Source organism: Canis lupus, chromosome 18 (assembly GCF_011100685.1).
Source record: "Canis lupus familiaris isolate Mischka breed German Shepherd chromosome 18, alternate assembly UU_Cfam_GSD_1.0, whole genome shotgun sequence".
Taxonomy (NCBI): domain Eukaryota; kingdom Metazoa; phylum Chordata; class Mammalia; order Carnivora; family Canidae; genus Canis; species Canis lupus.
In genome coordinates, this window is record NC_049239.1 from 2,409,797 (window position 1) to 2,427,166 (window position 17,370).

Below are 17,370 nucleotides of genomic sequence, written 5' to 3' on the forward strand. Positions count from 1 at the left end.
CTGGAGATGCTCTGTAGCAGAAGGGGTTTGGGGGGTGTTCCTCTCCGTCCTGCTGGCGACGTGAGGAACCTCAGTTTATCACCTTGGAGTGTGTTTCCCACCCACAGTCTTTGTCTCAGCTGTGTCCCCATCATCCAGGCTCAAAACCCTTCCTCCCTTCAGAGCAGACGCCTCAAGAAGTGTGGTTGGGAGAGTGGCTGCAAGCAGATGGAAAAGCAAGAGAGGACCCCCTTGCAAAGCACTGGCTCCAGAAGGTTCCACCGGGCAAAGCCACTGAGTATCTGATCTCAGGGTTGACCACCCCAAGCACTAACAGGTGCTTGTTTCAAGAGAGGGTCCCTAAAATACTTTTAGAGATTCAAACAATGCTAACCCGCCGTCGAAAGCGCGTACTTAGGACTTGTAACAGCGATACTTGAGCGGTCACCTCCTGTCCCCTTAGGAAACAGACACGGTTGTTTTCAGCTTCGCCCTAGGTCACCAGGCTGCACAGTCAGTAAAGTTAAACGTGTCACACGCAAACCACCCGTCTCACGCACTACGACGGCGACCCCAAGTACCTTGGCCTTTTTGCCCCAAAACGCACTAACACCAAAAATAACCTCCCCGGAGACACCCAGGCTCCAGCCTCAGTTGTCAGGATCTGCTGCCCCGATTCCGACTTGGACGCCGCCGCCGCCTTGGGAAGCCAGGGATGCGTCCTATGTTCACCCCCTCTCTTCCATCCCACTTGGGCTTAGTGACGCTCCCCCTACAACTGCGCCTTACCAGACCTTTTCTATTAAAATTCTTTTGAGTTTTAAGCTAAAATTTCTATTTTTTCCCCAGTGGTATTCAAACAATTGGGGGAAAAACAAAAACAAAAACAAAAAACAACAACTAAAACCACTCATCCCCAGGATGACATTACAGTTTGGGTGCTCTCCTTCTGGTCTTTATTTTTAAAGATGTTTTTATGATAAATTTATTATTAAATTTCTTTTTTTAAAAGGTTTTTATTTACTTATTTGAGGTGGAGTGAGTGAGCGCGAGAGAGAGCAAGCGCATGAGTTGGGAAGAGGCAAAGGGGAAAAGAGATGCAGCGGGGCCTGACTTAGGATTCGATCCCAGGACCCTGAGATCACGACCTGAGCCAAAATCAAGAATTAGACACTTAACCCACTGAGCCACCCAGACGCCCCTGGGTAGGGAAACTTCTTCAATATGTGAAGAAAAGCAGATATGTCCCCCTATTCGTGTTTATATTCAGCCTTGACTGCGCACAATCCCTATTTCCCTCCTACATCCTTGGTGTCCCTTCGAGCAACTATGGTGCCGACTCAGAGGTGGCCTCGAGCAAATTAGTGCTGCTGTCTGACCCTGTCACCTGCAGATGAGAAGAATCACAACCCCTCATTTGAGGACCCACCGTGGAGACCAGACGCCGCTGCACAGGCACACATGAGGACAGCGCCTAGACATCCCGAAGGCTCCCTCCATCACCACGAGGCTGCAGTTATTCTGACCCCTCAGTCTACAGTGACTGTCGGGGCTCAGTGTCTCCCCAAAATGCCAAATCCAAGAGCCACCTTGATGCGTGGGGTTTCAGCAACTGCAGTCTGAAGGCTCAGAAGCACCGCCCCCCCCCCCACCTCCTTGCCACGGGAAGGGCACATGTTCAAGCCCCAGGCCCAGGAGTGTGGGAGGCCAGCACAGGAGGAGGTCCCTGGAGCGGGGCCATCGCTGTCACAGGTGCCCTAGCATCAGGCTGAGGGCCCCCGGCCGACCCAGCCTCCACTGAGAGTCTCTGTCTACGTTGAGCCACCTGACCATGGGGACGGCTCGCCCTGGTGTCTCAGTTCCACCGCGGAGGGCAGGACCCTGGCCCAGAGAGGTGACAGGTGGAGGGCTTGGGAGGCAAACACACTTGGCGACGCCACTGGCCGGGAACCTTTGCAGACATGTGTGCGCAGAGCCGGGAAGGTCAGCAGCCGAGGGCCTGTGTCTGTCCTCCGAGGGGGGCTCAGTCTTGCCTCCCCCTTGGGGTGGTTCCTGCCCCAGGCTCGGCCTGCACGCAGCCCCCAGGCCCACCCTGCAGTCCAGGACACGCCCTGCCCCCCGCACTCACTTTGCTCAGGGGGTCACCCCACGTGGCAGCCGGAGGATGCGGAGACATCCTGATGGTCCAACGTATGAGCAAGTTCCCAGGAGGCAGGAGGCACTGGTGAAGAAGTGGGAGTTCCTGCCTCCGCCCCCGTGTGCTTCGGCTCTGCCTCAAGCATCAAATCCATCCCCACGGACAGCCCAAGATGACAGTCACTTACTTGCCATTTCTTCCAGTTCTGGGGAGACCCCACGGCCTCTCCTCCATGTCCCCTCTGGAGGTTCACATGGATTCCCTTCCCGCTGGTCCTCGTGGCCCTTTATTTGCACTTTTCATCTCAACAAGTCCCCTCCTGCCCCCGGAGGGAGCACGAGAGAACCCTGGGTCCCCCGTGTCCTTGTTGGAGTCAACGGAGATGCGTTAGCCCCATCTGTATGGCACAGATGCTCCCCGGGCCTCGCCTTCCTGATGGGCATCTGCCTCAACTCAGCCGGATGCTTGTCTCAGCTTGGGCATCGCACGGCCCTTGGGCACCACGCCACCTGCTGCGCCCTGAGCGCTGTCCCCGAGGCCGCTGGGGCTGGCAGTCACGTGTCTACATGGGTCAGATCTCCCGCGTGATGGCCAGAGCCACGGGTCCGCCCGCAGGGAACTAGTTCATGGAAAGACCGCGTTGTCCCGATTTTCCCGTTCCCTGAAATCTCCCTGGACTCTTTCTCGCAACAGACAAGACCGTGGAGCCTAATTGATAGAAGTGCACTTGCCATAATCCCCCTTCATGTTTCTGTTATTTGCTCTTCTCTGGACTACAACGTCTCAATGATTAAAAACCACAAGTTCTTATGACTTCTTCCCCATGTTCACAGGTCCAGCACAAACAGTGTTTTTTTTTTTTTTTTTAAGTTTTTTTTTTTTTTTTATTTATTTGAGAGAAAGAGACAGGCAGAGAGAGAAGCAGGCTCCATGCAGGGAGCCCGACGTGGGACTCGATCCTGGGTCTCCAGGATCATGCCCCGGGCTGAAGGCGGCGCTAACCGCTGAGCCACCCGGGCTGCCCACAAATAGTGTTCTTAAATGAGACGCTCCGTGAGAGCTGAGGGACCTTTAAATTCAACACACACACACACACACACACACTTTGCTGTTTGTGCTGCACTGAGTAGAGGGCACAGGTGGGTGGATTACTCACGAGCAATGCTTTTTACTGTTTTCCTGCTGTCTCTCCCTCACTCTCCTGCAGTAGATGCTGGTCCTTGGGTCCCCGGACACTACCAACAGCCCAAGTTTGCACTAAAGATTAGCTGTCCCGAGACGTTCTCTTTCAGGAGGCCGAGCACACGTGGACCTTCTCTCGGCCCAGACTCCGAAACCGAAGCACACGGTATTCAGAGAATGAGGAAGAACGTGGATGCTCTGGTCCAGATCTGTATCTGTGAGGCCCAGGGAGGAGATGGCTTGGGAAAGGTCACGCTGCTCGTGGTCACGTGGGGTGAGGTGTCCCAACAGCCCCGTGCTGTCCCCTTCCACGTGCGGCCTCCTTCTGGGGCAGCTGAGTCCAGAGCGTGATAGCGCTGTGGGTTATTTTAGTCAGAGCATGCAGCAGAGGGGCATCGGGGGGCTCAGGGGTCGAGCGTCTGCCTTTGGCCCAGGGTGTGACCCCGGGGTCCTGGGATCGAGTCCTACATGGGGCTCCCCGCAGGGAGCCTGCTTCTCCCTCTGCCTGTGTCTCTGCCTCTCTCTGTGTGTCTCTAATGAATAAATAAGTAAAGTCTAAAAAAAATTAAAAAATCTAAAAAAAAATTTAAAAAAATATTTTTTTATTTAAATTATTATTTTCCACAGCTCATATGGAAGGCCCCAAGAGTATTAAAATGGTCCCAATTAAAAGGACCCACTATGTTTCTCAGGCTTTGAAATTGCTCCGAAAGGTAAAAGCACGGTCTGCAACAGGCGGATGCCTCACTTCCGTCCGTACAATCACCCCTGGGTGGGCACACCCGCGGCCTGGCGGGGGATCGCAAGGCCACCCGCGGGAGGGCGCAGGGCCACCTCCATCACTGCCGGTCAGCGGCATGGGTGGGGGCCCGGTGCGTGGGCCCTTGGGCTGCCTGCTGACACCCGGAGACAGGGGGTGGACGCCGACGGGCAGCCCCGAGGGCTTGAGAGCAGCCCCCGGCCTGGGGAGCCCACAGCCGCCGCCACCCACTTGCTTCGGTTTCACTGTCACGCGGTCACACTGCATTCACTGCCCTGCAAGCGGCCCGGCCACCGGCGATTCCTCGTGGACCCCGGGCCATTCACCAGGTCCCGGGGGGGCAGCTCAGAGCCCAGCGGGCACCAGGCCTCCATGTTGTCGGGTGCGGGGCGGGTGGCCCGTGTGGGCCTGGCCCCCTGGGAACGCTGCAGCCCGGGGCACACGCGGGTGTCCCCGCCGCGCTCTCCCTCCTGCAGCCCCTACGGCAGGGCGAGGGCTGGGGAGTGCGGGGCACTTTGTCCTCGTGAGCCGCAAAAACGCACACGGTAAGAGTCTCTTCAAAGGCCACATGAAGTGTCCCCTAACATCCTGGGCTCCAGGAGGAAGACAGAAGCAGGCCGCATCCTTGCTGGGAGCATATGAAGGGCAAGAGTCAACATTTTGCTCAGGCCTTACTTCACAGTCCAACATTTCCATTTTTTTAAAAGATTTTATTTATTTATTCATGAGAGACACACACACACACAGAGGCAGAGACACAGGCAGAGGGAGAAGCAGGCTCCCTGCAGGGAGCCCGACGTGGGACTTGATCCCGGGACCCCAGGGTCACACCCCGGGCTGAAGGCAGCGCTAAGCCACCTGGGTTGCCCCATTTCCATTTTTTTTTTTTTTAAGATTCTATTTATCTGAGGGAGAGTGAGCACGAGCAGGGGGAGCAGCAGAGGGAGAGGGAGAAGCGGGCTCCCGGGACCCCAGGATCACAACCCGAGCTGAAGGCAGACGCTTCACCAACTGAGGGCCCGGGCGCCCCTGCATTTTTCTGTTTTTTTAAAATAAGGGTTTGAATTACTTTATCGTTCCAATTTGATGAGAGCAGGGACCCAAACTGACATGCCTACGGGGTCAGGAACCATCTGTGAGGGACGGACGTGAGGCGGGGTGTGTGATGGGTCACAGAGGAGACTCCGCGTCCATCTACGATGAGCAGCTCATGCTGCATCCTGCAGTTCGTTTCCTCAGTTTTGATGTTGCCGTATCTGATTTTTTTTTTTTGAAAGAGCAGAAATCAAGATTTCAACGCATGATCTCCTCCTGCATTTGAAACGTTGCCCACGTTCATTCATAATAGTTAACCTTTGTTGAGACCTAGCCATTGTTCTAGATACTTAACAGGTACCCACACGTGTCGTCCTCTGAACCACCTTTGCCGTCAAGGTAAAAACTCAGGTGCAGAGACGTGGATAAGATGCCCAACGACACGGCTCTAGTCTGACCTCCGAACCCTTGTGCTCGACTTGAGCTGATGCGGTTGGACTTCTTCCGGCCCAGGTGGCCTAGGAGGTGGACGCAGACCATCCAGTCAAACACGGGCAACTGGTCCGTGCATTGTAGCTCAGCCCATGGGTGCACAGCACCCCTGGGGCCACGGTGATTGGTTCTGAACACTCACTCATGCCCGTGTTGGGGTGAAGAGCCTGCCCGTCCTCCAGACTTGCAGCAACCTACACATTCCCGTGTGGGTTAAGGCAGCTGGAGTTGCTCTGCGTACCAGCAAATGCACTGACCAGCTGGCTCGACCAGCAACGCCCTTGGGGGTATATGTACCCAGCAGAACTGAAAGTTGGGTCTTGAAGACCTAGCTACTCCCTGTGTTCGCTGAAGCACCAGGCTCAGCAGCCAAGACATGGATGCAAGCCCAATGCCTATTGACAGATAATGGATGAACAAAACATGGTGCACGCAGAAATGGAATAGTGCTCAGCCCTAAAAAAAATACATATATATATATAGGAAGTCGTATCACGTGCAATAACAGGGATGACCCTTGAGGATGTTGTGCTGAGTGGAAGAGGATAGTCACAGAAAGGCAAATATGGCAGCATTCGGCCTTCTGAGGTTCCTAGTGTAGTCAGAGTCACGGAAACACGAAGTAGAATGCTGGGTGCCGGGGCCCCAAGGGGAGCTAATGTTTCATGGTTATAAAGGACTGGCCCCATGACACCATTCTGGAGATCTGCTTCACGACACCATAAATGCACTTAACGTCACCAAACTGTGAACCTAAACATGGTTATGCTGTTATATGTTGTTTTCAAGGATTTTATTTATTTATTTATTTGAGAGAGAGAGAGAGAGAGAGAGAGAGAATGAACTCCAGCGGGGAGAGAGGGAGGGAGAGGGAGAGAATCTCCAGCAGACTCCGTGTTCAGCATGGAGCCCAATGCAGGACTCGATCCCAGGACCCTGAGATCTTGACCTGAGCTGAAATCGAAAGTCAGATGATTAATCCACGGAGCCACCCAGGTGCCCCTAGATATTGTTTTTAATCACAACCTAAAAGAGGAAAAGCCTACTAGTGGACCCGGCAGCTCACGTAGACGACCGAGGAAGGCCTGCATGGGCTGAGCGCAGCCCGAGGCTGGAGCAGAGTCCCCGACCCGTCCGCCACCCAGCCCATGACAGCCCTGGTTCATGTGCAGCCCCCACTTCCTCAGAAGTCCCCCCAGTGGGGAGAAACCAGTGACAACATGGTAACTTTGTAGATACAATTGGTTATGTTAGACCCGTGTCAACATCTCTGATTTCGGGAGGAGCATTTAGAAGTTGGTACCCGTGAAACATCTTCATGGCGACAATACACACGCGGAAGGTGGAGGGAAAATGAGGGTGTGTTGTGCTTATTACGAATTATCTCCAAAGCCCCAGGGTTTCTAAGGCGGCTAAGAGACAAGGCAGGTTTGTGTGTGTGTGCATGCATGTGTGTGCGTGTGTGCATGCGTGTGCACATGCATGTGGATGCGCATGTATGCATGTGTGCATGCGTGTGCGCGCCCATGTACATGCATGTGTGCGTGCATTTATGCATGTGTGTGCATGTGTCCGTGTGTGTATGCGTGTGTGTGCGTGTGCATGTGTGCGTGCATGCATGTGCCCATGTGCGTGCATGTTTGCGTGTGTATGCGTATGCATGTTGTGCGTGTGCACGTGTACACATGCTCACAAATGCCTGTAAGAGCCAGGTGAAGGCCAATGGGTGTGTGGGGACAGGGCAGGGGGAGTATCAGGGACCTTCTATGTGGGAACTATGGGCTGCCGCAGTCGGGGCAGAGACAGGACACGCATGCCACGGTAGTCCAGTGGTGACATCGGGACGACCAGGCCACAGCCTACTTGGGGCAACATGGGCGCAGCCAGAAAGGTGGCGAGGCCAAGCCTGGGGGCCACCCTCCACTCCTGCCGTGGGTACAGCTCAGATGCCGCAGCCTGTGTCGTACCCCCGGCGAGCGGTCCGCGTAGGCGCTGCTTGTGCTGGGCTGAGTGGCTCCCTGTTCCCTCCAAACTCCCGCATCCGAGTCCCAACCCCCAGCACCAAAGGAGGTGGCTGTACTTGGATGGGGTCTTTAAAGAAGTGATTCTGTTAAAACGAGGCCCTTTGGGTGGGTCTTGCCCCGATGTGGGGGGCGTCCTGTGTGGACCCCGACTCCACCGCAGCTGCAGTGGGTGAGGCTCTGCACCTGGGGGCCCAGGCTCTCCTCAGCCGCCCCAGCCCAGGCAGGTCAGCATGCTTTTCTGGCCTCACCTTCCCCTCTTTGTAAACAGAGGGGACTCAGCCCTTTGGAGCGGGGTCTCTGAAGGCCACTCTGCGACAGAAGCCTGGGCACAACTTAAAGCCCTGATGTTTGCCATTTGCAGCTTTGCAAGGGTCCAATGATGGGATGGCCGGGCTCCCCTTGGTGGTCCAAAGAAGCAGGGCCCTGGAGGCTCCTTCCTGGACCAGAAGCCGCCCCTTGGCTGCACGCCCACGGGGGGACAGGGCTGGGGGCAGCAGGTGAGCCCCGGAGTGCAGCCGCCGCAGCCTCCCTTGCCTCCCCCGGGGTGGGCGGCTGGGCTCCTCTGGCTGGATTCACCCTTGTGCAGCTTCGTTCACACACACACACACACACACACACACACACATCCCTTTAGCAGGAGAAAATTATGCAGTGGAGAACAATCTTTTTATTTCCTCTTCAAGATGTGGAGCAAGGAGGAAGCTCAGTGGCCGGTGCGAGCCCAAGAGCACGTGTATCACGTGTATCGACAGGTCCCATGTCATGCGTCACACCTGCCGCCTCGACTAAGAAGGTTGTGACTAGTTTTCCTTCTCGTCGGATCAATACACCACCTGCTCTATCACAGACAATCACCGAACACTTCCACATTCGACATCTTAACCTCCGTCTAGTCAGTTATCGCGGAATTTTGCTTCTCAATCAATAGAATTTTGGCCTTTAAAAATCATATTTTGTTAGCTTTTCCCATTAGGTTTACAGAAGGTTACCCGTGTAGTTAAGTGTATGATGTTTCATTTGTGTGTTTATACAAATGTACTGATTAAAAACCACCACAGAGGACACGGGGAAGCTGGCGTGGGTGCTGGATGCTTACAGTCCTGACGGGGTCAGTGGTTTCACTGGTGTTGCAAGTTTCTGTGTGTGTGTGCGGGCATGTGCGTCAATTATACATCAGTGAAACCGTGTAGAAACTACAAAATTGCATCAGTTTCCTTCCTCTCAACCAACTTGAAGGATTCCGTGGAGACTCACTGTTCCTCTCCTGGAGACTATAAAAATCTCAATCTAAAACCATTTATTGATCTTGGGACGCTTGGGTGGCTCCATGGTTGAGCGTCTGCCTTTGGCTAAGGGCGTGATCCCGGGGTCCCCGCATGGAGCCTGCTTCTCCCTCTGCCTGGGTCTCTGCCTCTCTGTGTGTGTGTGTGTGTGTGTGTTTCATGAATAAATAAGTAAAATATTTAAATAAATAGATAGATAGATAGATAGATAATAAATAAATAAATAAAACCATTTACTGATCTTTTATATTCGCCCAACTTAATGAGCTCTGTCCTCACATATAATGCATGTGTCACTGCCTCGGGAGCCCCCTGGCCCCCAGCAGAGTACCATTTTGTCCTTACTCATGTGATGACAGTGAGGAGAGGGTCAGGAAAGGGGCTGGCGCACCCGGGAGCCAAGTGCTGCCTTCCAGCGCCGTCCCCGGCTGGCTCTGTCAACACGGACCCAGGGCTTGCCCGCACAAGGGAAGATGGGCAGGGGAGCACCACTGAGACCCTCACTACATTCGGGCAGAAATGCCAACGAGTGGAACAGGTCAGAGGTACAAATGCCCTTTGCTTCCACAAGAACATCATTTTCTCTAATTTTTGTTAAAATGGCAGCTCTGTAGGTTTGTGCTTCCTGTCTGGACGTCGCCCCACGAAGAGTCTGGAGCTCGACTGCAAGACACAAGCACTTTCCCTTCCACTCAGTCCCTGAGGATGAAACAACAGCCTGAGACGAACGATAAGTCAAAGGAACCCCAGGGTGGCAGGGCCACACGGAGCGTGGGGTGAGCTCCCGGCCTCGGGGGGAGGAGAGACAGCACGGAAAGAAGGCTCTTTGCATATTCTAGAGGCAACAGAGTTTTGGGACAAATCTAACTTAATATTGGCAACTCTGCTGAGCCACGGGGGCGTGTCTGTAGGCCAGAGATGACAGCCTGCTGTCCACTTTCGCATTTTAATTCAGAATTTGCGCTATTGAGTAAATCTTTACATTCCTCATTTTCCAGTTCTCATTCACTCAAAACATAGGAAGGTATGCTCTCTCATCAATGCTAGTTCCACACAAGCCGAAGAAAAAAGGCTGATGCCCACAAGCCACTGGATTCTGACTTAGATGGTATGTTTGGCTGTTTCCTCCCCCATCACTATACTCCCTAAAGGCTGGACAGCACATGTATATCGCCCTGGAAACAACGTAGCCGGTCTGAATAATCTCAGTGCCTTTCATCTCGTTTAGTTTTTTTTTTTTTTCTTTGCTGAAGATGGGAAGATACAACCTCCTGACATTTACACAGCCTCGCCCCTAGTAATAAAAATGTATTATTTTCTTAAGAAGAAAGAGAAAGGTTATAGAAAGTACTGAAGGGCAAAATAAACACAGAACGTGATGATAAATGTAATCTTGCCGTTTCCAGGGAAGAGAGCTTTTGGTAGAAGGGTTACGGATTCTGTGTTTCTATGGGTAACTAGTGAAGCAAGGGACTACAAAATAAACCACAAATAAGCCACAGATAGCTGCGAGACTCACTTCATTTAAGACTTGGACCTTCATCTTCAGTGAAGCGTTTGAAGCTTGCTTGTTGTTGTTTTACCATGGTGATTAACAAGGGCCCAAACTATTTTGAGTTTTTTCCTGCTCCACATTCCTTGGATATGAATGATGAAGTAGTTAAAACACGTACACACGTGCACACACACGCACACACGCCTTATTCAGAGAGGACAGAAGCGCTCCGCGGATGGATGAACTCCTGGACGCCGTAGAATTGGTGCTGATCCAGACACCTTCCATCCTTGAGGGTGGGCCCTCACCTCTTCTCCTCCGTTTGGAAGAGGTAATATCGTCTCTATCACAGAAAGGTGTAGATTGCGACAGAAAATGGTAGTCCACGCATGGACGTGTTTTGCATCAGATTTTATGAGATACGGAAGTTGTGAACACACAGGGCCAAGCTACAGACCCAAATCAACAGGGGAACTGTGATGATGGACAGTCAGTAATAGGCACCAGCAGCACGCAGGTGCAATGTGTGAGTGATTGTAATGGGGACTAAAATAAGAAGACACGGGTGCATAAACTGTGTTAGGAGTTTTCCAAACTGTTTCACCTGCAGAACTAGGAGCATTTATTTACAACTACATAATTTTAGAATCCTTATAAATAGGACGGCATGAAATTACAGCGACCTCCATTATCCACTGCTGATATTGTCTCTATGGTGAAGATAAAAGGATTTATGTGAGTTGCGGTTGAAAAACTAACATAGAGTTAATTTTTTCTTTCGTCTTAGCACTTGGTTTAGAACCCATATTCCTGAGGGGCTCCTTTGTTGACAGGCATGAGGACGAGCCAGCCGCCAGGTCTGCTTCATCTGTGTCTCTGCTTAGAAAATGTGAACGGCCTTGAATTTATTTTCTTTTACTGTAACTCTTGAGAGCATGTGTCACATTATAGACCAAAGAAGCATTTCTCCTGCTGACTTCCAGGGAGAGTGACTGAGCCCCAGGAGGGATGGGTCTGGGGTCAACCAGAAAGGAAAAACCTCTCTGAAATGCAAATGCTTTGAGTCAAAATGTTTCACCGAGTTAATCTGGTACCTAAACCGATTCTAACGCTGGTCAGTCCAGTGTCATGATTATATGTAGATCCCGTCACTGAATTGCCCTGATTTTCCCCCCAGCTCTGTATCAGGCCATCACGGTGAAAGAGAGCCCTGAGGTAAAATAAAAATCCATGTCTTTGGCTAACTTCATGGCTGAGTCTATTCATCATGTGACTTGGTGCAGCTCCATCAAGTTTCTTCCTCATATCCACACGTACACACCTATGTCCTCTTGCTTTCAGTAGAGTTTGCTAGGTTTCTCTGTATTTTATGTTTTCATAACCAATAATTCTATGGACAATATCACCTTTCCCTGTTCTCCTTTTTGCTTTAAGGTTTTCGACCACTCTTTTTCTTCAGCGTAATAGCTACTTCTGACACAAATGCTCATTGCTGTAATTATATACAATCTTCCACAATCTTAATGTCTGGATCATAAATCTTGATGCTTTCCCCAACATTCAGGTAAACATTATCTTTTCCTGTTTAGACTTTCCCCACTTAATGATTTGAGGTCAAGTGATTGCTACTTATCAGACAAAAGTTCTTTATTTCAATGCAAAACAAAAAAAACATGCACGCACACACACACACGCAACAAACAAAACAAAAAGACACTAACTTGTTCTCTTTCCTTGTGAGTGATTTCTGTAACTTTCTGGGCTTTTCTCCACCAACACATGGCACTAGATTGGTCATATATAGCTTATATATTTCTGTAAGCTCTAGCTTATATTTCTTAATTATTAATACCAATATCAGTTGTGACAATTCCTACATTAATCATCACTAACACTCTTATTGTGATCAACCGGACAACAGTCATACAAGTAAAAAACACTTACTGATTCTTCTTTCTTACTTTGAGCAATAACACTTAAAAAATCTTTTGGAGAGAAACATGATAAGCCTCTCGGGTTCAAGTGCGTCTCTGTACGACGATCAGAGTTAATCAAAGCAAGCACAGCTTCTTCATAAATCCTGAATCTTAACATGATTATTTCCACCTGCTCTGTCTGCCTTAGGGCTGCCAAGGTGACTCGTTCTCAATAACTGGATGGGCTTCCTCAAGATAGGAAAGGGAACTTTCCTAGAAAGAAAGAGAAGGCAACACTACCGTGCGAACGTGGCTGTCATGCCCTTGAGCATCTTCAGAACTTGGACAAACCTCCAGACTAGTGTTTATCCAATGGAATCATCATTACTTCTTTTCACGTACATGGGGAGTCACTTCACAGATGAAGGCCACGTGCTCTTCACTGGACTAGCCTCCAAAGTTGGCACAATGCCTAGCATCAAGCAAGTTCTCAATGTTTGGTGAATAAATGGGTGAATGACTGAATGCATAATTAACGGATGAAGTGGGACACATCCTTCTTCCTCTGTCTTCTTTTTGCAAACTGTCTACATGGTGGAGAACACAGTAAAGAAAGCTGGGTCCTACGTATCCGTGAATGTATGTGTGTGTGTGTGTGTGTGTGTGTATGTGTACTGTGTATATGCACGTGTGCGTGTCTACGTGTCTATGCATATATATATGTGTGTATGAGTTGTGACTTCCTCCAGATTGTATATAGAAAGTTCATGTATTTTAAGCAATTAAATTTTACCAGGTAGACAATATTTCAGGTGTATCTAAACTGACTACACTGGTCACTTTGTGGACAAATCTACTTTATTTATTTATTTATTTTAAAGATTTTATTTATTTGCTCATGAGAGACACAAAGAGAGAGAGAGAGAGAGTCAGAGACCCAGGCAGAGGGAGAAGCAGGCTCCATGCGGGGAGCCCGACGTGGGACTCGATCCCGGGACTCCAGGATCACGGCCTGGGCTGAAGGCAGATGCTCAACCGCTGAGCCACCCAGCGTCCCCACAATCTACTTTAAATGGAGAAGATATTCTGCAATCGAGTATCAAGTAAGAAAAATGTGAATTGATAATGAATCAGAATAAAGCAAGGTTCTTAACAGAAACATACTTATGAACCAATGAAAGGGTCATTTCAGATAGGTCAAGGTCATCAACCTAGAATCTGCACAGACAAGGCTTGACCTCCCGTGAGGAAATAAGAATGTCGGTCACACAAATCTGTTGTTTACACATTTATATGTAAATTCTAGAGAAAGTACACTGCAGGGGGTACAAATGAGCCCTTTTATGCCAACAGGTGGAAGAACAGGAGAAGGAGAGTCAGGACAGCAGAGGCACAGGGAAAGTCAGAGGTAAGGAGCTCCAGGAAGGGCCGTCCATCAGAAGCGCTTGGCATGAGGAGGGAATGATGCACAGCAATACACTGTGGGAGGGAAATAAATTGCAACATATGAACACAAACCCTGGCAAAAAATAAAAAAATAAAAATAGACATCATCAACTTCACCCACTTTCCGGACCCTGGAGATTTAACACTGCGTAGACGGTGTTGTTATTGGCCCCGTCATATGATGATCATTTCCTCTATTTCCTCCTACTCTTTGTGGATGTCAGTTGTTAAAAAGGTCTACTGATCCAACGTACACAGTTCTGTCCCTTGGAAGAACCAGATCATAAGCATCACTGAACTCACTGCTGTCTTTTAGCCTGTCAAATACAACGATCAGATTTACTACAACCTTAAAGACCTTGCAGGTGGAGATGGCCAGCTGGTAGGCAAAAGCCATTTGTTACTGTTTGGCCAAAACGTCCAAGTTACTTGCAGGGCTCCAGGGGAAAACAGATAATATTATTTCATGACACCCTCAATGGCAGATCAATCCATCCGACCTTGATAATGTTGTTCCTGAGCAGGGCTCAGGCATCAATTGAGAAAACACGGATTGATTTGCTTAGTTGGAGAAAGACCTCATCTGCACATACGTGTTGAGGTCTACTGTTCTGAAGTAGCACACCCTTTGGAGAGGCTGGTCAGTGGGAGACTGACCCATCTGAGAAAGGGCCATTCCATGTGAGTAGCCTAAGCTACTTAGACAAATCCTAAAACAATAATCTAGAAGACTAGTGTCAGCAACAGAATGCTTCATTCCTATTCTGTTTGTTCTTGAACTAATAAAGCCATGATATTTAACAACTATCCTGAAAACTCAAGCTGTCCATTCCTTACTTCCATGAAGAACTTAAATTTACGCGAATTCAGAAAGAAGTTCCTATATCTTTTGAGGTTTAAAAAAAAATAAAAAAACGTTTTTGTGCCTAAACCTGACTTCATGTTACAAGTTGAAGCTTCAAGAGATACAGACACCCGTTGAGATTCTTGGTGTCACGTGGGGCTTGGCAAACAGCTTATGAAAACCAAAGATAAGTTTGCTATCAGCATTCCTACTTCTATTTACTATTCTTTTGCAGTAGTAGAAAGGGTGAATGATTAGGAACCAGCTCCCTGGAAAAAGTAAAAGGGACAGATCGATGAATCGATCAGTAGATTGATAAAGTTTTACTGATATAGAGCATGGATAGGGGATCCCTGGGTGGCGCAGCAGTTTGGCACCTGCCTTTGGCCCAGGCCGCAATCCTGGAGACCCGGGATCGAATCCCACGTTGGGCTCCTGGTGCATGAAGCCTGCTTTTCCCTCTGCCTATGTCTCTGCCTCTCTCTCTCTCTGTGATGACTATCATAAATAAATAAAAATAAAAAAAAATCTAGAGCATGGATAGCACAAAATCTATAAGCGATAATATAATTTTTTATTTTTAATTATTTTTCTTAAACAGTAGAAGTTATTTATTTATTTTAAAGATTTTATTTATTTATGAGAGACAGAGACAGAGAGAGAGTGCACTACAGAGGGAGAGCAAACTCTGTGCTGAGTGCTGAGCCTGACCTGGGGCTCGATCTCAGGATCCTGAAATCATGACCTGAACCAAAATCAAGAGTCAGATGCTATCAACTGAGTGACCTAGGCACCTCTCTTTGTTGTAGATTCTACGTAACCCTCAGCTCTCTCAACCCTCTATGATTCTTGATCTCCAACTATGGATGCCAGTCGCTGAATGTGGCATTGGGAAAGGATGTGCAGTGTTATATAATATTTTCACTGTCATAAAGTTATTGAATCATATTGACTCGCTGTATGTATTTAACCTCAAAACTCTACAAACAGTAACATCATAAAATCATTAGGGAGTGATGAATTTTCAATATCTGCTATGTTTTTTTTTAAATATTAATTGTCGGCTTACATAATTGACCTTTTAATAACGGTCCCACTCAGCGATTGGCTTGCAAAATTCCTGAGATTTCCACAGTCTGTTCTCACTAGCTGCCGTGAGCCAGGGCCAGTGCGTACATGCTGCATGTGACTCGTCTCTAAATTTTTCAATTCTCTCTCAAGTCAGGGACATAGCAGCTTGTAAATAAAGCACTGGAAAATAATTAGCAAAGGGAAGTAAGCTCACGTAGTTTTAAAAATGCTATCCATAGCTCTACCATGGGTCTCACTGCTTTGCTTCTAAGTAGCATTCAGCCTTTATTTAGTTCATGTTGGGTGGATCTCATGGTTTTCAAGGTACAATAACAACAAGCTAAAGATCCAATGCACTTTTTTTTTTTTTCCAATGCACTGCTGAGGAGGGACAGGCTCTGCTCTCACAGTCACCAGTTTCCTTCTATTTGCTCACTACCCACTTCCTGTTTTCCTGGATGCTCGCCCTTTCCCATGGCAGTGGGAGAGGCTGTGTGGCTGGCTCTCTGGCCCCGGGAAGGAAAGCAGCAAACAAACACCCGACAATTGCAGGAGTGCTTCCCTGGGCTCGCTGTGAAGTCCACACACCTGCAAGGCTTCAAGGGTGCTTCCACCATGAGCAAGACTCCCAGAATTGTCTTTGTGTCACAAGCTTGAAGATTAACTGCTTTGTTTTGAGACACGCCAAGGGTTTAATTTTGGTTCAGATTTTAGACTACGATGATAGGTGACTTTAAAAAGAGGACGGGTCTCAACTGAGGGGCATCAGCAAAACTCTTGCCTCTCTTCTCCTGCTTTATGCTCTGTGCTCAGGCGAGCTCATGGCTGATCACAGAGCCAGAGCCTTTAGTGAGCATCTGGCCCAGAGTGTGGGGATTTGATTACAGCCATTTGCCAGTAAACCACTGAACTGTGCCCAACGTACTCCTAGATTCTCAGTTCTTCTGCTGAGTCACACGGCCTAACATAAGAATTATTATTATTAGGAATTTTTACATGAAGCAAACTCAAATTACTATTTCTAATTGAAAAAGGCTAGCTGATTTCTTGCATTTTATTTCCCTGTCTTAGACTTTCCTTAAAATCCATTAGACAGGATACTTAATCACAACCAACCTCCTAGAAACCACCACGGTGTCACCAGTGGTGCTTTGACTTGACAGGTCATTTAGATCAGGGGACAGTGACCCATTTTTTCCTGCATGGCTTTAAAATCCTTTGCCAACTACGCAGCGATGGATAGCCAAGGAAAGACTGATTTACTCAAACCTATTATAGGAAAATGTCTAATAGAAGGACTGTCATTGAATGGTTTGATTTTAAAAATACAAAGCACATCGAGGATCTGTAATTTGAATTCTCTACGCATTGATCTTTAAATCTCCAGGGTCTTCTCACTGGAATTATGTAACAGATGCCTTGTTAACAGCCCAATCAAAACCAGCTCTGCAAATCTTGCAAACACACAAGTCAATGCAGCTCATGGCCTAGGCTCCATCATCATCATCACTCACAACAAAGCTTCCACTAAAATCCAATGTCATCAGAAAGCAAGCTGGTTAGAAAGATACGGGGGGAGAAAAAAATCCACGTGCACAATTACACTGGTTCAGACATACACCTGAAGCACTTACATGATTAGATGTGGAAAGGTTAGTAGGAAAGCTTACTCACACGAAACACACGATTGCATAACACAGCCCCGG

General features: G+C 48.9%; 1 protein-coding gene across 1 annotated transcript in view; it reads right to left on the reverse strand.

Moving 5' to 3' along the window:
• Positions 1 to 13,578: 13,578 nt before the first annotated feature.
• Positions 13,579 to 17,370, reverse strand: part of COBL (cordon-bleu WH2 repeat protein) — a 143,988-nt gene continuing 140,196 nt past the window's right edge. The window contains exon 8 of the mRNA XM_038562613.1: positions 13,579 to 13,782. Within this exon, the coding sequence (XP_038418541.1) occupies positions 13,739 to 13,782 (44 nt within the window). The 3' untranslated portion in view covers positions 13,579 to 13,738. The remainder of the gene's footprint in view (positions 13,783 to 17,370) is intronic.